This window comes from Chrysemys picta, chromosome 3 (assembly GCF_011386835.1).
Source record: "Chrysemys picta bellii isolate R12L10 chromosome 3, ASM1138683v2, whole genome shotgun sequence".
NCBI lineage: Eukaryota > Metazoa > Chordata > Testudines > Emydidae > Chrysemys > Chrysemys picta.
The window spans coordinates 82,370,187-82,391,756 of record NC_088793.1 but is presented as its reverse complement, the minus strand read 5'-3'; the positions used below and the strand labels follow the sequence as shown (position 1 = coordinate 82,391,756).

General features: G+C 38.3%; 1 protein-coding gene across 9 annotated transcripts in view; it reads right to left on the bottom strand.

Annotated features, from left to right (window-relative positions):
* PRDM1 (PR/SET domain 1) overlaps positions 1-21,570 on the bottom strand; it is a 118,939-nt gene that overhangs the window by 6,347 nt on the left and 91,022 nt on the right. For 8 of the 9 annotated variants that reach the window (XM_024102487.3, XM_005287699.4, XM_024102488.3 and 5 more), the window contains 3 exons: positions 21,276-21,524; positions 14,081-14,200; positions 9,038-9,287 (listed from right to left, as the gene is read on the bottom strand). In XM_024102487.3, coding sequence (XP_023958255.1) covers positions 9,038-9,287; positions 14,081-14,200; positions 21,276-21,458 — 553 coding nt within the window. In that variant the 5' untranslated portion in view covers positions 21,459-21,524. Of the gene's footprint in view, positions 1-9,037; positions 9,288-14,080; positions 14,201-14,890; positions 15,030-21,275; positions 21,525-21,570 lie in introns of those variants that run through there. The other variant, XM_065588280.1, reaches the window with a different exon arrangement.

The window sequence follows — 21,570 nt, the reverse complement described above, 5'->3', positions numbered from 1 at the left end:
CAATACCCAGTAAGCATTGCCCCTTTTGTCATAGGTTTGTTGTCTGAACACTAAGTATCATTTAGTGAATCTATAATTTGCAGTATTACACTGTGAGGCAAAAAATGATCCTTTATTTAAAAATACTGGGGTTAAAAAAAGGACCTTTCAAAGTCTTATTCCACTTAGAACAATTAACTCTCAAAGTCGAATCTTCATCAAGAGGCACGAGACTAGCATCAGGCATATATGTGGTTTCCAATGACAAGTCCAAAAATATGAGCAGCTTTTATACCTTAAACATTTATTGAAAGTATAGAGATGTCCAGATGCTTAAGCATCAAATGCTTTAACTTGGAATACTATCTAGAAAACACAAACAGAAGTACAGAGTACTTTATGCATCCGAAGAAGTGGGCTGTAGTCCACGAAAGCTTATGCTCTAATAAATTTGTTAGTCTCTAAGGTGCCACAAGTACTCCTGTTCTTCTTTTTGCGGATACAGACTAACACGGCTGCTACTCTGAAAAGAGTACTTTATGATCAACCAACTTCCCAATTGCCTTTTTAGATATCAGTATAATTATTCAAGGTCTCACAACTTCCTTAACAACAAATAATAATATAATAAACAAGGAACTCTCAACACTTCACTCTTTAAAGGTGTACATTGCAGTTGTGTGAGTTAGGGGATCTTCGATGAGACTCTTAAAAAAAATAAAAAATAAAAAAAATGGAGGCCTTATCTATTATGTGAGGACTTTTAACAGCCCAGGCCGCTTTTCATAACAGCATGAATTTTCCTTTTTCTCCTTGGCCAACATTTCTGGGAAATGCCTCAGGCAACTAAGAGCCTGGCTTATCCCTGTAAAATAGCAGTCATCCTATTAAAATAGGAGAGAGAAAATAACGACCTAGAGACAGCTTTATTTATTTATTTTTAAAGTCACAAATCTATTTTACTTGAAATGTTGTCTGTCTCGGTGAACTAGTAATCAGTTATATAACCTCCCCTCCCCCCCGCCTCCCCAGAATTTTAAGTCTTAATATAAATATATTAGTTTGCTGGGTTCAAGAGCTCCCATGTCTCCCTAGTGGAGTTCTAGGAGATGTTATCTCTGTCTTATTATCAGTTGCTCCTTGCTGAGCCAGCAGCACAGAGCAAACATTCAGAGTGACACTATCAGAAAAGATACTGATCGAGGTTATTGAAAGCTGGTAGAGGAGAAGGGCTTGTGAAGCCACTAGACAAAAAATAAATATCAGCTTATCAGGCCCATATCAGTAAGGCCTGTCAAGCAGGAAGTTAAAATTGTCACTTCTGTTTTTTAAAGAAAAAAGGTAGAGGAAGAAGAAGAGACAGCTCTGCTGGAAAAATGACATAGGAACCCAGACTGTCTCAGCTGAAGGAATGAATCTTCCTGTGTGATGAGATTAAACAATTAGGGTGTGTAAGGTACGTTTGTTATGTGTAGGAGTGAACTACAAGAAAGACTATTCACAGAATGTAATTTTCTTTGCACAATAGTCCAACATTGTCACTTGACAGACTGAACTTAATTGCCATTTCCTTTCAGGGATCTCAATAATACTTTCCCTCCTACTAATTTCAGTGTGTAGACAGGAGCCTCAATTATTTAAGGAGTATTTTCGAGTATAATCATGCCAGACCTCTTCAATTTGCATGTTATCTTTCTCTCAAATTCTTATTTGCCTTTTCTCCTTGTATACGCTAATCTCACCTGAACATACCTCTGCAGTGGGGGATATCAGACAGATGAAACACATAAATAAGTACATCAGTAGAGTGTAAAACGAGTGTAATGTGGGGAACTACATAAAAACGGCCATACACGATCACACTAATGGACCATTATCTAGCCCAGTATCCTGTCTTCAGACAGTGGCCAATGCCAGGTGCTTCAGAGGGAATTAACAAAACTGGTAATCGTCAAGTGATCCATCCCCTGTCACCCATTCCCAGCTTCTGGCAAATTGAGGCTAGGGACACTTCAGAGCATGGCTTTGCATTCCTGCCTTTCCTGGCTACTAGCCATTGATGGACCCATCTTCCATGAATTTATCTAGTTCTTTTTTGAACCCTGTTAAAGTCTTTGCCTTCACAACATCCTCAGGCAACAAGTTCCATGGGTTGACTGTGTGTTGTGTGAAAACATATTTCCTTTTGTTTGTTTTAAACCTGCTGTCTATTAATTTCATTTGGTGATCCCTAGTTCTTGTGTTATGAGAAGGAGTAAATAACACTTCCTTATTTACTTTCTCCACACCAGTCATGATTTTATAGACCTCTATCATATCCCCCCTTAGTAGTTTCTTTTCCAAGCTGAAAAGTCCCAGTCTTATTAATCTCTCCTCATATGGCAGCCGTTCCATACCCCTAATCATTTTTGTTGTCCTTTTCTGTACCTTTTCCAATGCGAATATATATATATATATATACACATAATTTTTTTTTTGAGATAGGGTGACCACACCTGCATGCAGTACTCAAGATGTGGGCGTACCATGGATTTATATAGAGGCAGTATGATATTTTCTGTCTTATTATCTATCCCTTTCTTGATGATTCCCAACATACTGTTAGGGTTTTTTTGACTGTCGCTGCACATTGAGTGGATATTTTCAGAGAACTATCCACAATGACTCCAAGATCTCTTTCTTGAGTGGTAACAGCTAATTTAAACCCCATCATTTTATATGTATAGTTGGGATTGTGTTTTCCAATGTGCATTACCTTGCATTTATCAACACCAAGTCCATCACCCAGTTTTGTGAGATCTTTGTTACTCTTCACAGTCTGCTTTGGATTTAACTATCTTGAGAAGTTTTGTATCATCTGCAAATTTTGCCACCTCACTGGTTACTCCTTTTTCCAGATCATTTGTGAATATGTTGAACAGTACTGGTCCTAGTACAGACCCCTGAGAGACACTACTATTTACCTCTCTCCATTCTGAAAACTGACCATTTATTCCTACCCTTTGTTTCCTATCTTTTAACCAGTTACTGATCTTTGTGGACCTTCCCTCTAATCCCATGACAGCTTACTTTGCTTAAGAATTCTAATAGATTGATGAGGCATGATTTCCCTTTACAAAAACCATGTTGACTCTTCCCCAACAATCGTGTTCATCTATGTGTCAGATAATTCTGTTCTATACTACAGTTTCAAGCAATTTTCCTGATACTGAAGTTAGGCTTACCAGCCTGTAATTGCTGAGATCAGCTCTGAAATCTTTTTAAAAAATTGTCATCACGTTCGGTATCCTCTAGTCATCTGGTACAGAAGCCAATTTAAATGATAGATTATATTCCATAGTTAGTAGTTCTACAATTTCACATTTGAGTTCCTTCAGAAATCTTGGGTAAATACCATCTTGTCTTGGTGACTTATTACTATTTAACTTATCAGTTTGTTCCAAAACCTCCTCTAATGACATCTCAATCTGGAACAGTTCCAGAGATTTGTCACCTAAAAAAAAAAATGGCTAAGGTTTGGGAATCTCCCTCACATCCTCTGTTGTGAAGACCGATGCAATTCATTTAGTTTCTCTGCAATGGCCTTATTGTCCTTGAGTGCTCCTACAGCATCTCTATCGTCCAGGGGCCCCACTGGTTGTTTAGCAGGCTTCCTGCTTCTGATGTACTCCAAAAAAAATTTTTGGTGGTACTTTGAGTCTTTAGCTAGCTGTTCTTCAAACTCTTTTTTGGCCTTCCTAATTATATTTTTACATGTCACTTGCCAGAGTTTATGCTCCTTTTTATTTTCCCCATAGGATTTTACTTCCACTTTTTAAAGATGCTTTTTTGCCTCTAACTGCTTCTTTTACTTTGTTGTTTAGCCGTGGTGGCATTTTTTTGAGCCTCTTACTAGGTTTTTTAATTTGAGGTATACATTTAAATTGAGCTTCTATTAAGTGGTCTTTAAAAAGTTTCCATGCAGCTTGCAGGGATTTCACTTTTGGTACTGTACCTCTTAATTTCTGTTTACCTAACATCCCCTTTTTTTGTGTAGTTGCCCTTCTGAAATTAAATGGTACGGTGCTGGGCTGCTTTGGTGTGTTTCCTCTTCCCCCGTGGATGTTAAATGTTATTCTGTTATGGTCACTATTACCAAGCAGTTCAGCTCTATTCACCTCTTGGACCAGATCCTGTGCTCCACTTAGGACTAAATCAAGAATTGCCTCTCCTCTAGTGGGTTCCAGGACCAGCTGCTCCAAGAAGCAGTCATTTAAGGTGTCAAGAAACTTGATCTCTGCATCCTGTCCTGAGGTGAAGTGTACCCAGTCAATATGGGGATAGTTGAAATCCTCCATTACTATTGAGTTTTTTAATTTTATAGCCTCTCTAATCTCCCTGAGAATTTCACAGTCACTATCACCATCCTGGTCAGGTGGTTGGTAGTCTTCCCCTACAGAAAGGCTCCTATGTCATACTGGGCAAGCTGGATTGAAACCTGGGTTGAAGTTGATTTGGAGGTTTGTAATTTTTATTCTTGAAAGTACCCATAAATTGAATTATTCCTTACCAAAGTGGGTTTTTTCCCTTTAAGCATTGGTGATGATAACACCTATTGTACTCATACACTATCACACATCTATCCAGAGTCTCTGGTCTGAGGCAAAATAGTTGATAGGTTTGTGACAAACAGGAACCATAGGATTGCATCATTAAGTTACTGAACTGACAAAAAGATGCTCCTCTCACAGGGGCCTGAGCTAGCTCCCACTGAAGTCAGTGGAAAGACTCGAACCTACTTGAATGGCTATTGGATCAGGCCTTAGAACAGTAAGAGACGGAGACAAAACCCTTTTTAATACAATGTTTAAGAAAGGCTATGTCTGAAGTCCCTCAGCCCCCTCCAGTTTGTGTGTTTGGGGGCCTATTTTCACAGCGAGCTGAATAGCTGTCAGTTTTTTGTTCTCATTTATGCCTCTCCTAGCTGTAGCTTCAGATAGATTTAATAAAAACAAAAGATCTGTTTTTTCTAAAAACTTGAAAAACCGTTGTAGGCGGGTAGAGTCATTTCAAGAGTAAAATGCTACTCAACACTTCGAGTGGTGAAGTTTAATTATGCCGATTCACATTTTCGATCTAAATTAAGAACCTCCTTTGCTAGTAGAAAGAGAACCTAGAAGTTCTGAAGTAGGCAAAACAAAGAACGTTTCCACTCAAACCGAGAATGGAGACCAACATTTACAAGTATATAATTTGATCATCTGTTTTCTAAATGGGTCCAAGACTGTGTGACTTGATTTTTTAAAAAAAGTTTTGCATAAAGAAGGTCTTTGAAAGAAGCCTTAATTCTCAACATTTTAAAGGGGCACTATAAAGTCAAATTTAGCCCAGAATTTAGGTCTCTCACAAAACCTAAAACCTATATAAAATCTTTCCATGACCTTTTTAAGATTCCATTTTTTTTTACTATTTCCTGCCAACCCAAACATTGTAGCACTGTCCTAGTACATTAAAACCAGAAAGTGAAACTGACCATAAACAAATGGGAAAATAAGTATTTAACTGTTTTAAGCAAAGAGAAGTACAAAATGTAAGAGAGTCAGGATAAAGAATGAAAATGAGATTAGATTTTTTTTAAATGTTTTGTTCAAAAGTTAACATAGCACAGGTATGGATTTCTTTTTAACCCAGCCAGTGTCTCTTTAACATTTCTTTCTCTGTTAAAAAGGCTTTTGTTAGGTCTGCAAATTATATCCCCAAACCTTTCAGACAGGTTTGTCAAAATAGGGTGTCACCTTCCTGTGTTTGTCTGATGGGACAAACTTGTCAGGACAGCAGGCTGTTGCATCATCTTATGATGCAATGAAGGACACTGTATCACAGTCATGTCCTGATTCAATGTGATTCTATTTTGGGAGAAGTCAAATAAATAAACACATAAATAAAAAACAACCTCAACAACTCTAAAACTGAGATGCTCCACAGAACATGAGCGACCACAATCAAATTTCCTGAATCTATGCCAGGTATATTAAAGCATGATAGGCTTTAGACTATTAGTGACTGTCAGGATTCATTTGGAATCATTATTTAGTAAGTGCAGTAGGTTTGATGAAATAGTGGAAATTATTTTCTTGGTCCACAGAATGTAGAAATTATGTGTCACCACACCTAAAACATGTATTGCACAATGGTTAATAAAGGCACTATTTGAAGGTGATTTTCTTTGTTATTACTCATATCTTGATTCAAAACAATGTCAACAGATTAAGAAAAAAGGAAGATGGAAATACGTAAATGGTAAGATTATACTTCCTCCCCCTAAGACAAATCAGGGCCCTGATCCTACAAACACCTTGGATCTCCTTGCAAACACTTATGCATATGATCAACTTTACTACAATGAGTAGTCCCACTGTGCATAAATGTTTGCAGAACGGGGGCCTAAGGCTTGATTCAGGAAAGCGCTAAAGCACATAATTAAGCATGTGCTTAAATGCTGTCCTGAATACATACTCCTTCCTGAATTGGAGCCTAAATTAATTAACTTGAGAGGTTATATTTAAAGTTAAAAATATATGTCCTCATGGAGGCAAGTGGGTGTGTCTATATGTGTGTGTTCTATGTGGTGGTTCTGATCACTTCCTTCAGTTAAGGGCTTCAGTTAAGCTATAGGAAATTCTTTGATTATTTTAACACTGGAGATGCTGAAAGTCTAAAATCTACAGCTTGTGCAGGGTCTGAACAGTCCAGGACAAGTCCTTCTGGATTTTTTCTAGCTTGGAGACTGCCACTGAGGTGTCTCTGGAAGGCTGGAGAAATTGGTGGGTCTCTGCTAATTTTAACTTGCAAGAGCTGACAGCTGAGGAAGGGGAAGAGGAAAGCTAAAGCACCTGTTAGAATTAGTGCTGGTATAGTAGTATCTTGACATTCATCTATCTCTAATATTAAATCTGGAGAAATATCAGTGCTGGAACTAGGGGTGCTGCCACACCCTCTGGTTTGAAGCAGTAATAACAATCCAAATACATGGTTTCTGCCTTCAGCACCCCCACTACAAAAATAGTTCCAGCACCACTGTATCAATCACAATTCAACATTATACCTTCAATGAACAGACCACAAACATCTTATGGTCCAATGGAATTTTTCTAAGAGTTTGTGAGAAAAGTTGTTGAAGCTTCCAATGACCGCTCTATACCTATTGTGAAGGTTTTATTGCCTAACTGTAGGCCTCCATGCCCAAACATACTTGTCACAGGGAAGGGGAAGAGTGTGGACAAGATTTGATTTAACAGGGGAGGGCCAATGCTAACAGTGGAAGGAAGCCAATTAAAAAAACTAAAGGACTTATGCTCAGTTCTCTGTATTGCTAAACTGTAGATGTGCAAGGCAAGGAAAATCTCTAATTTAAATACAATTAATAAAAATGAGAGAGTTTATAAGTGTCAAAAATCAGAAGTCTCTATGTCCATCCACATGCCAATATAGGATTGTTCTGTGTAGTCTATTTTCAAGTACACAGAACTGTTAGGAAACAGTACACTTCCTTACACAGCCAGTGCCTTCCAATCCAGGTCTGAAACCTACTTTTACAGAATTGTTTCATAAAGATACAGATGCTGAATGCTTCCAGATACACACAGTGATCTGGTCAATAGTCAGAGCATCTGCCAGCACTTTACAAATATCTTGCTGTATCAGTGGGGAGTACATGTAACATAAAAAGTCAGCAGAGATGGAAAAAAATGGATGCAGAGATAAATTTTGAAATGTGACTAATTATATGTTTGCAAACTACTTGTACATGTGAACCAATGAACCTCTAATGTTGTTGACATGTCCCACTCATGTCACATGGATAGGCCTGCACAGTTCAGCATAACAGGAGACCAAATTGCATGGTAACTAATGAAATTACATTTAAGATAAGGTTATAGTGAGCAAATTAATGTTGTTTGAGTAAGGAACATAGGAACTTCAGATCCTTAGTACCTAAACAAGCATTTCTAGTGTTTCAAAAGAGTAAACATGCTTTGTAATCACTAAGAGGTTGGGAAGCAACTAATGAAAGTACAAAGGAGGAGAAATGTGTATTGGCAATTTCTGACCAGTCTGTGCTGTATACAAAGATGGGGACTGCATCTTTGTATATCTTGATCCACTCCTAAACTAATACTGACATTTTATAACCCATTCTCCATCACCAGATAGCAGTGAACCCCATTTCATAAAAACAAAAACTATAATGCATTAATTTTAATAACTCCTACATAGACATAGGCATATTATATAGGTTAACAGAAAATTAAATCTACTAAGGGTCTGATTAAAGCCATTTGGAATCTTTCTGCTGCTTTCAGTTAACTCTGGATGAGATCCTAGTAGTGTATCAAATCTAAGGGTAAAAGACTAAAATTGGAGATGGTCAGAACACACAGCTTTAAAAAAAAAAAAAAGGGAATGCATCTTCACACCATTAGCAATTTTGACACAAGGAAAGAAATTAAAAAAAAAAATCTTTCTAGCATTAAGTGTTAAGCAACTACACTATAACCGATTTGAGACAGAATTGAGTTTTGTTATCATCAGAAATGAAGTTTGTTTTTTCTAACCTTTATGTCTATCAGTTCAACATACAGTTTGGAAGATATGCACATGGCCTGGGTCCAGTTCCTTGCACAGTAAGGACAGTCCCTTTGGAACCCAAATATACATCCCTTTGTGTACATTTTCACAGCAGAATTTTTTTAAATAGACCCATGAAACCTGGAATCTCTAAAGTCTCAGCATGTAGCAATGTCAATTATTTTTAAGAGCGGGGAGGAGGACAGGAATTGTCTATGTAGGATTTCATCAGATAATTCTCAGATTATAAACCAATAACTTGAAATTTTTAATAATCTGTTTGTATTTAAACAGCACAAGAAACTCTGTTTTTAAATTCCTTCTGTCTACTCCAAACCACCTACTGTGACACAACAGATGATTCAGCTATATAATTATACAACATATTATTAGATCACATAGGCAGAAGAGACATTACTAGCATTCTTTGTTTATACTGTAATCCACTTACTGAGATTCATCATCAGCTCTCTGGAGGAAGGATAGTGCAGTCTCTCTGCAAAGTCCGGACAATACCACACAAGTAGTTCTTGGTTGGCAGGGATGGGCTTGATAGTGTAGAAATAGATGTTCATTCCATTCTGACAAGCTGCCAAATTCTGTTCCTGAACAGAATGGGCTGGGTTCACATAGCGCATCCAATTGCTCTTGTCCTCATTAAATCCGTCAATGAAGTGGTGAAGTTCACCACTGGAATAGATCTAGATAAGAGTAGAATATTATGAATATATATCTATAGTGTATACACATACACAGAGTACATATGGTAAATAAGAGGTTTTAAAAAAAAAAAAAAAAAACATGACCGACCAAATAAACAACAAAATAAAGAGAGAAATGGGTGTTCCTTTTCCAAGTAAGACATTCTCGGCATTAAGAGTAATAAATCTCACTTTAGATTAGGTACGCTCTCCCAGTTACCTTTTCCATTTATGTTTAGTCAATGTGTTGCTCTATTAATGTGCACACATGAAAGCCACAGAACATGAAGAGTTGTCTGAAGTAAGTCTACCTTAGAGATCTTTTTCTGCTGCTATGATCCAACAAGTGTGTGATACTGTTGACTTCAGGTTTGACTGTGTGCTTGCATTAATGCTTTGAGTCACCTGTGTATAAGACTGACTAGCTAGGCTACGTCAAACACAGTCTCTTTCTCCGTTTTTTTCTATGGCCTCTGTACTTGCAGTTTCCTACCACCTCCGCCCAAAGGTTTAAACTATGCAAACATCCTCCCCCCTCACCCCCCCGCAACAGTCCTAAAGTAACACTTGCTCACACTTGGAATGTAGCCCTTTTCTGGAAAAGCTGGGTGGGGCTAAGGTGAACTTCACCTGCTATAACTGAAGACCTGGCAAGAGGCCAGCATTTGTCAGTCTATGAAAATCACTTTTCCTCTCAATAGACATGTTTAGACATGTACTTTTTAAAAAATTACACATAAAATTGCTTGGCAACATGCACAAGAAAAAGACCCAATTCAATGAGTGAAAATGCCATTTGTCAAAGTTATGAGAATATGAAAATTAAGTGAAAATCTAATGAACTCAACAAATATGTCCTTTAGAATTAAGATCGCTTATTTGTGGAAATAATTAGTTCAGTCACTTCTTGATGAAATAAGCCATTTAAGAACGCCTGAGTTTCACAATAAGTTATCGGGTAAAAGTTAGTCTTAGACTGTGAGCCATTTGGATTTTAGATTGGAATCTCTTTGAGGCAGGAACTCTCTCTTTCTAAAGAACAGACCTAATATATTTGATCTCATCTCATGCTCATACTACTTTCTTTTTCATTTGAACAGTAACTGCAAGAGTCAACTGAGAAAAAAAAGAAAAAAAGGAAAAAGACAGGCTGGCCCTTTAATGCAGGCAGTAAACACCAGAATCACTTTCTTTTAAGAGTAACTTCCTGTAAAATGAGAAGGGGGAAATACATGTGGCTTCATCAAAGAAGCTAGTGAGAGATTTTGCGGTGTGTTTGTTATGAGAAAATGGAACAGAGCCGGGTGAATTCTGCTATCAAGAGGAGTTTTCAAGTTTCTTTGTTTACTCCGATTTGCAAACTTCCAGGAACTTGGGGTTCCATTGCTGTGCACTTCTACTAGAGACGGAAGCTGCTTTCTAAAGCTACACTGAAGGTCTTCCAGTTACCCGTCCATAGATAGTACAATTTACTGTACTTCTTTTAAAAAAAGAAATATCAGTATCGTGAGGTCACATACACACCCCCACAAAACCTTATTCTGCCATCTCACCAGATTTCCATATATTATCAAGAAGATTAAAAATGTGCTGACTCATAGTACAGTTACAAGAAATGATGTCACTCTGAGGTTTGCACAGCCCTCACGTCCCCCTTCTCCTATCTGTGTGTGTAATTTGCATGGAACATTTATGTTCACACAGAGCAGATGTTCCTGTTCCTGCCAGCAAAATCAGGATGCCTTTTATAGCATGTGGGAAGTTATCTCCCACAGCTTCCTTTGCATGTGCAAGACTGTTTCAGTCCCTGAGGAAGGAATTCATTTGAGTTACGGCAGTGTGTCTGTACTGAATCAAGAGATTATAATAGTAAGTGTAATGACCCTTAGAAGACTCCTATATTATTTCCAAGAAGCTTTACATTAAAGCAAAGTAACATCACAAAAATGAGGTCATCTTTCTTACAGCAATATGACTAAAATCCTGGAAAATAGTTAAAAACCTTTCTGAATATTTGCTGAATTATTCCCCACGGGTAATGTTACACGAGTTATTATTCCTTTCTCCTGGTGTTGGACTTAGATGCCTTTGTGGGGCTAAGTCCAACACTTAGATCCTCAAATCATCCAGTCAGCTACCATGTAAACCTATAGGCACCCAAATTCCTTATGTGCTTGACTTTCTGCTGGCAATGTCTGATGGCACCTAAGTTCCTGCTGCTGGGCATGTGTAAAATTGCTTGAAGACAGATACTGCTGAGCTGCTTGGCACCCTACCTCATGCCTAAGTCAAAAACCAGGCACTTCCCCATCTGTGGGGCCAGATAGGCATTTTCAGACCAGACCTACTGGACAGGGCCTTGCACTAAAGACAGTCAGCAGTGACCCAGATGGGGAATTTTTCTGGCTGGCTGGAGTGCGGGTGTCCTAGAATGCCCAATAGTTTGGTGGTTAGAGTACTTACCCAGGATGTCGGAGACCTGTTTTCAAATTCTCATGCTGCTCAATTTGAGCAGAGACTTGACTCCAGGTCTCCCATATTCCAGGTGTGTACCCTGACCACCAGACTGTTGGCTCTTCTGGAGTAAGGGGTGCTCAATCTCTCTCCTCTTGGAGCTGTTCCACTTGGTATAAAATAATTAAATATTCAGTTCAGAAAGAGAGCAAATTTAGTCCATAGGCCGGTGTTCAAGTTCAAATCCCTGCTCCAAACCAGGCACAGCAGGTATCTGCAGACAGGTCTCCCATGGCCCAGGTGAGTGCTCTAACCACTGGACTATTGGCTATAATGGGATAGGGTGGGTTACTGTCTCGATCTCTATTTTTTTCGTGAGAAAGGTCTTACCTGGCTTAGGTGCCCAACTCCAGAAGAAGCCTGAGTGGAGATAGACACCTAAAATACCTTCCCTCTCCTCAGCATTTCCTATGGGCGAGTTTAGGCAACTCCTCATTCAACTTGTTTGTATCTGTGAAACCATTGTTTTAGCACCTAACTCTTCCCATGGATTGCACAAGGAGCCTGGCCACCTAATTCAGGGTTGAGAGGATTCCACTGGGCAGCAGGGCATCTAAAAGTTAGCTGTTGCAACACTTAGCGTTGCCACACCTAAGTCCCTTCCCGGACCTAGACTCTGGAAATTAAGTACAAGATCTTGGTCTCACAAGTGTAAAAACACTCCTGCACCTTGTGTGAATGTTCATGTTAATTATTATCCATGTGCCAATGAGTAAAATTCTGCGGGAGAAAGCATAAGAAAACCCAAATAGGGTAATTACTTAACTTAATTTTTCCTAAGAGGCCTCAAAAAGAGCTATAGAAAAGATCACTAAGGCTATGTCTACACTTACGGCAGCATGTGGAGTATGTACCATGCATGCCCCCCAGTACAGGTATAAACAGCAATGTAATTGACAAGGCACTGCTTAGACGAGTAAAGACATACCAGAACATTAGGGTATGTACCGTACATGGCTCCCTACGTGCCCAAGTCGTGCCTCCCATGTCTACACTGCCTTCTCCCAGCCAGAGTTGTACACTGTCACATGTATTACAACACCACAGTGTGGAAATAGCCCATTTTCTACTGAAGTGTGTAGCTACACATACCATATACACCACTGCCAGTGTAGACAAGGCCTAAAAGTAAAGTTATGCTTTTATGCACACATAGTGTAGCAGTAGTCTTTCTATATAAAGAATGCATGCAAGTGCCAGGACAATTAGAGCAAACCTGGGGCCTACTATGAAGCCATTTGATTAAGCTCCCAGTGGCAAGGCTCAGATACAGAGTACAAAAACTCTTCCCACTCACCCACATTTGCATCAAAACCTGTGACAGACAGGCTTAGTGATCTGAGGGGCAACAAGTTCAGTTCCATGGAAGGGGATGGAGCAGAATGGATGATGTATACAGAATTGGTAATGTGTTTGTGGAGGAAGTTGGGGGGGATTAGTTCACTGAGGTTTCCCAATTAACAGAAGAAGGAAGGAAGGGATGAATGAAAGGGATGGCGGGAGATAAATGGAGGGGGGAAGGGAAGGAGACTATCCTTACTCCCCCAGGGTGCCTAAGTTATCAACACAGAGTGCTCAGTTAGCACACACAGACTCCTACTCCATACCAAGCTGCACTACCTTATGAGCAGTAAACATCACATTAACATTTCTGCCTGCCATTAGTGGGGTACATGGACATGATGAGGCAGCGAGTTTTGCAACATTTTTTCAACTGGCCCTAGAAATGTCTGTTAATTTAAAATACACATATTGAAGAGATAAACACTGTTTTACAATAGTTGAATTTGAAACATGCTTAAAAAGTTATTCAGATTTTAATAATTCCAGCATAAAAGAATATATAATTATATAATACATCCCACTCACTCTCAAGTATGTATTAGCTAGAAATCAAGAATACATGACATTCTTCGTCTTAAAGAATGACTTATTACTATTTCCTTGTGTAGAAATGCAAATCAACCTACCCCGGCAGCAAGCTGCAGAGCTATTTCTTTATATGATCAAGCACTGATGTGTTGCAGAAGACCGAGCCAAGAGCTGTTGTGCATTTCCCTCACTCTCCACCCACACTGTCCCCATTTCCAAGAGGGCCAGAGGTTTACTCAGCTTAGTTCACCACTGTTCACTCAGAATTCTGTTCATATATGGCAGAGTGAAGAAGTTGCCCCCTGCACTCACACAGGTCTGAAACAGGAAGTGACCCAGCTTTTCAGCTGTACTCATTTAGTGATCTGATTACTGCATCAACATGGAGCTGTTTTTTTCCTGCTTACCCGCCAAAAGTATTTTCTGTTTGCATTCTTGGGAACTGTATCGTTGGTATAGATCTCTCCTACCAGGGGTCCAAAACGTGTTCCTTTCGGGATGTACTCTTTACTTACAACTCCAGTAACCTGCAAGCAGAAGAGCAAATAATCAGCCCATCTTCAATAGAAAACAAAAGTCACTCCTATTCTTACTAAAAACCCCAAGCCCAATATATTTTTGATGCGAGGTCAGCAAAGCAGAAATAAACTAACAGCTAAATTGACATCTGATATGAAAAACTCTGTCAACTTACAGTTTCTTGCTGAAAAATATGGAGGCCAGTAGTGAATAGAGCTTCAGGTGCATAAATAATGAAAAACTGCCTTATGGAAATTTGTTTGAATTTGTAAGCAGAAAAGAATCACTGAAAGCAATTTCTTCTCTTAAAACAAGAGGTCAGGTGTTTCAGAGTTAAGAAAAATCAGCAAGTTAAAGAATTCTAACCTACTGATACTAATACCACTTCCAACCACTTACAGAGAAGCTTTTCTTATCAAAGGTGAATGTCAAAATTCTAGTCTCAGAAACCAATAATATTCAATAGTAAGCACTTCAATGTGCTGAAGCCACCTCTTTCTTGTAGTTTTCTAGTAAAATAGGTTCAGTGCAGTCTCTATTTCTAGATAAAAATGAACCCCTTTTATTGCTCTGGTACCTTGCTGAACGGCTGAAGAAAAGAAAAAAAAAAAAAAACCATCCAAAACCTACAACTCTTCCATTACCATACAATGAAAATCAACAATCAATATGAACTGACTTTGGGAAAGTGTACTCACAGATTACTGTCTTTAAGAGAGACAGAGGTTCCTGTAATATGTGTTACGTGGGTCTGGTCAAGGAAGTGTAGGTTTTTGGTGAAAATGCTCTGCTGTACCAAGTTTAAGATACATATACTAGCTGTTCAGCTTCCTCCTTGACAGTAATTATACTAAAAAAGTCACTGACCACAAATCAGGAAGCAATTCATCATTATTCAGAAGAACGTGCCTTTGAGTAACCCTTTACAACACACTGCTGAGTTCTTGTTTTTGTCCTTCCCTGTTCTCCACCAGTCCTCTGAATTTTTGTACATTTAAACAATGTGTTATAAGCAGAATAATTTTGTAAACCAAAAATCAGGACTTTACAAGACTGCTTAAAAAGCAGGGAAGGGAAATAAACAGGCTGTTGGTTTGCTAACCTTACTGAACTTTCATAGTAAAGCCAATTAAACATATTCCTCTCATGCACCTTACTAGGTAATAATTCTCATTATGCCAGCTAAACTCATGAAACCATAGAACTACAGCAGAGCCTTGCTGATTGGCACTAATTGGAAGCCCATTTCTGATCCCTGAATTCTGCAAATTCACAAATAAACAAACACAGCCAAATTAAGGATTATCACAATTATGTACTTTGTTCATATGAGTAAGCATTTATGTTTACTTGAAGTACTTCATAGTGCTCTAACAAATATTCTGCATTGTACATGGTATTTTGTAAAAGTAACTATGGCTTGTAACATGAAACCCAACCACAGTTTCTGCTGTTAAATCTTTGCTGAAAAATGGGGCTATGCTTGTTTTTTGTGTGTGTGTGTGAGAGAGAGAGAGAGAGAGAGAGAGAGAGAACGAGCATTATTGGTTTGTGTATTAAGGGAAATGAGAATTAGTAAAGTTCTATTGTACATTGTCTATGGATAAATATTCCAAAGACAGCTCATTTGACTTCTTGATTGGAAATGCAGACAAATAATTAACTCTTAGCAAAGTTTTATGTGAAATGGGAAACAGAAATGAACAAGAAATACTGAGGAATTAAGCATATAGTCCATTGGGAAGAGGATTGATGATTATGTGGTAGATGATAATGCTGTCTTGCAAGTGTTTTGCATGTTTTTAAGTGTGCGCGTGCACACACACACACAGATTTGTGCATCTGGACTGGAGAGAGAGAGAGAGAGAGAGAGAAAGGGACTTCCAGAAATTTTCCTACACCTACCACAAGTTGAAACATGTTCAGTGGCCCAGTTTTATTTTTATCCTTGTACATTTCTCGTAGAGAGCTGAAAAAGGCAGATGTTCTTTCTCATCTTCCCCATCTACCTTCATTTACATCCATCTGCCCTTTCTAGAAAAGTTCATAGCTGTGTAACTGTAAAGTATATTTTAGCTCTTTCACAGTTTTAAAATGTCTTGGTCTTAATTAAAATATCTAATGAAATTCTCAGAATGTCTAGAAATCACTACTGCTTGAACTAGTCAACTTGAAACATTTACTATATTGGCTTCTCTGACACAGCAGATCCTTTTTTTTAATATGTACTATACACAACATTTGATTCTTTCCCAATATATAAAGCATTAATATGGTTTATCATCCAACAATTAATGGAAGATATTTTAGCATCATATATTTTAGAAGTGTGTGTGCGCGTGTCTGAACACACTTTTTTGTTTTTTTAACTATCTACTTTTTGCCACCTATGGTTTCTGATCAGAGTGTATAGTATAAATTATGTCTCTAAAGGCTCAACTGTTATGAACAAGTAGCATTACACTCAAAATCACAAGCCAGCAGAGGAACATTGATGACACTAAGACAACTCTGGGTTCTAGATCTCATGCCAGACAGGAGGCTGGTCCAGTGCCATAATCAAGATCAAAGAGACTCTTGCCATGCCATAGTGGAGTGGGATTTAGTTACTGTACTTTGTTGTTTGTTGGTAATCAAGGTTACCACGGACTGTAAACAAATCAGAAAAAAATGCTACAGATCAAAAGCAGAAAGGAAGTTGGGCCTTAGTTGCCAAAAGCAGACACAGAGCAAACATTTCAAACTTCTGTCCACAAGGTGTCCTTCAGCACACTCCTTGTGAACTGTGAGGATACTGTCTGAAGCTACCACACCTTGTGGATGAACATGAGTCTGATAATGAGCTCTCCTCTCACAAGTAAGCTACAACTAAAAATGTTGAGGATTTTTAAAAATCTTTGGATCTAAAATTTAAAACTTTGCGACAAAACAAAAATCTGCTTTCAAAATGTTTTTTGAAATATGTTTCTCTCTTTTAAAGCTATAGACACTTCAAATCTCTTAATACTGCCACAAACACTTATCATTAATTCCATTATCATCAGAAAAACAATATTTCTACAACAAAAACCAGTTTCTCATGTTAGACTTGTGATTTGAAATATCTTCTATGAGATGTATATAAGCCATGCTCCTTCAGTACTAAAGTGAGTTAAGACACTTTCACCCCACTTAGTGTGTGATAGGATGAACACAATGCTTGCGTGCTAAGCTAACCAGGTGCCAGCATTTAGAAGAGCAGACAGCTGCCTCCTTGCAAACAACAAGCTGCAGAATCTTCAATGGTCCTGTCCGATACTGTCTGCAAGGAAAGCACTGCTGTGTTTTGATTGGTGTATTATATGTAGATGTTAAAGAATTGCTTTTTATACTCTGCGGAACTCAAGTTTGTTCAAAAGGCCATTTAAATGACAATGTTCACCTAACCCAGGAAGGAAACACCATTGGAACTGACCAGGGTCCTAATGAATTACTGCTGGGGCAGGCTGCTGTATGCCTTCTATAAACACATCCGTGAGAAGTTGAAAAGCTTCAACACTTTCATGCTTCATCTACCCCCACAGAAGCCATTCCACTAGATACTTTATGGGCAGCACCGACCTCCCTGCCATTTCAGCATATCCATCTTTGTCAATGGACTGGGTCACAGAGCACATCCTGACAAGTCATGGCTCCCAGACAAAAAACAGTATTCCTTAGATTCTCATTTTGATATTTAAAAAAAAAAATTGAGGAGCATTTACACTCCTTTGTTCGGGGTGGGGGCAGTGAGGTAACCAATAACACATTAGTTGTGAGAAAAGGGGATGCCCTTAAATAAATCTAATAAATTGGATGTTTTTTTCACCCCTGGTTCAATCTATTACAGCATATTTTCATAATAATTGTAAATGTAAATCTGGAATGGTGGTTCAGTTAGCATTTTGTTTTGAAACATACAAACACTTATTAAATTGACTGGAAGAAAACTGCAACTGAACCAAGACCTGCAGCTTGCGATTTATTTTTTAAAAGTGGTAAAGTGAGAGGAAATGCTTTGTGATTATATCCTCCTTAATTATCTAAGATAGAAATAAAACACAGCTTCAGTGAATTATCTGTAAAAGGGCAAGTGCATGAGGTTAGCGAGGTGTATATTTAAAGCAGTTTATAATAGACTTGGTCAAAACAGCTCAGAATCCAGTACTAATCCCTTTGAGGAGTAGCCTTATTATAGAAAGTACTGCATTAAGGATCTTATGCCACAGGTAATGGATTCTGTGAACTCCTCATAATTTATCCTTTTCCAGATTCAGTAAAAACAACAGGATAAATTGTGTGTTGATGGTCCCAAACTTCTAACTGATATTTATACTAAGAAGTGCGGGGGTGGGGGAGAGTGTGTTAAGAAGATTGAGGCAGAAGGAAATTTCTTGAAAAACTGTTTTAAAATTGTTATCTTAAAAAGATTAGTCACGTGTAATATTGGAAAATAGATCATTTTATTCTTCATACGTTTTTCATTAATTGCTAATGTGGAGAAAAGAGCTAGCTGCCACATAAAAATATACAGCTGTCTTCATGTAAATCTAACAACTCCAAATGTTAAGAGCAGAAGCAATTCATTTTAAAAAGATACTGATGTATATCGTGAGTTCATAGTGAAAAATGTGTCCTTCAAAAAAAAAAAAAAAATCCCTGGGGAAGGTCCAAGAATAAACAAAAGTATGATGTGTCATGGAATCTCTTGCCATTTCAATAACAGTCTTTAAGGAGGAATTACTGAATTAGCAGAGCTACGAAATGCATGAAAAGGAAAAATAACCCACAAAAAACAACACCCCCCCCCAATAAACCAACCAACCCACCCACCCAAGTCTGCACATACAACACTGTAGTATTCCTAGTCCCTTAGGACATAGGTTACAAAATACAGATCTAACCACGAAAGCTTTAATATTTCATAAACCATGTACTGTATGTTTTTGTCAATAAATTTGCTCAGTGCTCACATCTTTCCTCAAGATAAAGGAGCAATCATTTCCCAAAGTTAACAGTGAAGACAACTCAGTCGCAAAATCCGTAGGTCCATGTTCACATGCACATGCACACACACACAGAGCCCAATTCTTACCTCCACCCTTTGCAAATCCGAAATAACTATTAGTGTTACCCCAGGTGCCACATCAGTGTAAGATCAGAATCAAGCTCCCTTTATCTTCCCTTCTCCCTCCCCCTATAACGGTCCGATCCTTCAAACACTTATGCACAAAAAACCAGGTTACTAAAATTGAGGGCAGAAGAGCAAATCAAAACCTTAAAGTCAGTCGGAAAAAGAAATGTTTAGAGCCAAATTAATAAAGGTACTGTGATGAAAGTGACCGATGCGATCTGCAACTATTTCACTATGTTGACAAGTGACTAGTCAAACCTATAAATGAAGTACTATAGCTTTAATAGATGGGGATAATCAGATTGGCTCTTTCATTCAGAGCTGCGGAATAAAAATCAGAGGAATCAAAAGTTCCTTTTGTTTCTTACTCTATGTGCTGCTCAGCACAAGCCAAGTACAATGGGGAACTTTGGTAAACAAACAAACAAAAAAAAAGGATGTTCTGTATTCAGACCCCCCTCTAGTAAAATAATCCCAATTGGACTTATTTTATAAGAAAGAATTGGAAAAACTTTTCAACAAATTAAAAAAAATTACAACTCAGAACGATCCCAAACTGCATATTCATGTCAGCAACCCAGAATGAATATGGAAATGTGTTAATCACAGAGTTACAGCTTCATCTCCCAAACCACAAAAATATTTAACTAAAAAAAAAAAAAAAACCACAAACAAAAATGTTTGTTTTTTGCTTTTCTGGTTTTTTAAGCTTCCTTTTCCCCTTCAGATTTCTAGAGGATAACCTTTCTCCCCCCACCTTGATGTTTAGCCTTAACCTGTTGCCAAACCACTATGCATTCTAGCCTGCCTTGTAGGGCCGAATTCTGCTGCATCGGTTTATTTCAGTTGAGGATCTGGCCCTATTTCTATACACAGGATTAAACAAGTGAATGCATCTTCACGGTACTTGTTTTGGGAGGACACGTTTGATAGTTAGACAACAATGAATTTACATCCCTTTTTAGCTCTGTGGTCAGTATATTTAGCCATAGTAGTAACACAGGTAATAGCTGCTCCACCACAAATCGCAGGACAAGGAGAAATTAAGGGTTGTCCCTAGGATTATTACCCTGTTGAACATCACACCTAGCTATAATAGCTAGTGTATATGGAGTAAACACACGACCAATTGCTCATCCAGGCTCATTTTTTTCCAGCCCGTCTGAAACAACAACAACAAAGAATGTACCCACTCCAGAGATAAGGATACTTACATGTCTAGCTACAAGTAAAGGTATTGCCCCAGATAAACAATAGTTAATTTAAGGCATGCAGACATAGGATAGTATTATGTGAATCTTGCAATAGTTTTATCATCACTTCATTAATAGGTAGGCCAGAGTTTTGAGAATTTAGGAAGTTGCAAATAAAGCAAGTTCATTAAAAGAATAAAGTATCAGAAGGGGAGCCGTGTTAGTCTGGATCTGTAAAAAACAACAAAGAGTCCTGTGGCTACTAGTCTATAAGGTGCCACTGGACTATTTGTCGCTTTTTAAAAGAATAAAGCAATTTCATAAAAGAAGACAAAAATGATTAAACACATTTCCAGGAATTATATTTTTTTCCTTTTCAAAGCTATTGTACAACTGAGGCACTTTAGTCTCTAGGTCAGAGGCAATGGATGGACTGGCCAACAGCAGTCTAGAAACTGGCACACAGGACGACCCACACTTTAAACATGCTTATGCAGTTGCCTGAAGATTTAACTGTTTGCTAATTGGTACAGAACCAATTTTAGGATATGTGACTTAGCCATGGAAGTGATGGATTATTTGTTTACAGTTCCTTAAAGAATTTTAAGAATTTGTCTAAAATGCCAGTGGCATTTTTTTAAGGTGGTTAGAGTGTGGAAGCATAATGAACCGGTCACTTTCCAAAGCACTGTGATTTGGCTGTCGGGCTCCAACCTTCCCCAGTAGATGGCTGCTTACCTCTTTGCAGTTCGATGTATATTTGAAAGTCAAGTTCCTTGGCAAGGACGCCTCTGCCTGAGTTATGGTGCTTCCATCATCGCTGGGATCCCAGGGGTGATCATTTACAATGTATGTACACTTCTCTTCAAAATCAGCCTCTGTCCACAGAGTCATGTCAGCATCCTCCATGTCCATTTTCATTGCCCACTCTGTCCCTTTCACCAGCGTTTGGGAACTCACAACGTCCAAGCTACACTGTGCGGCAGCCTGGAAAAGAAGAAAAAAATCTTTTAATCCTCATTGTCCTTCAGTT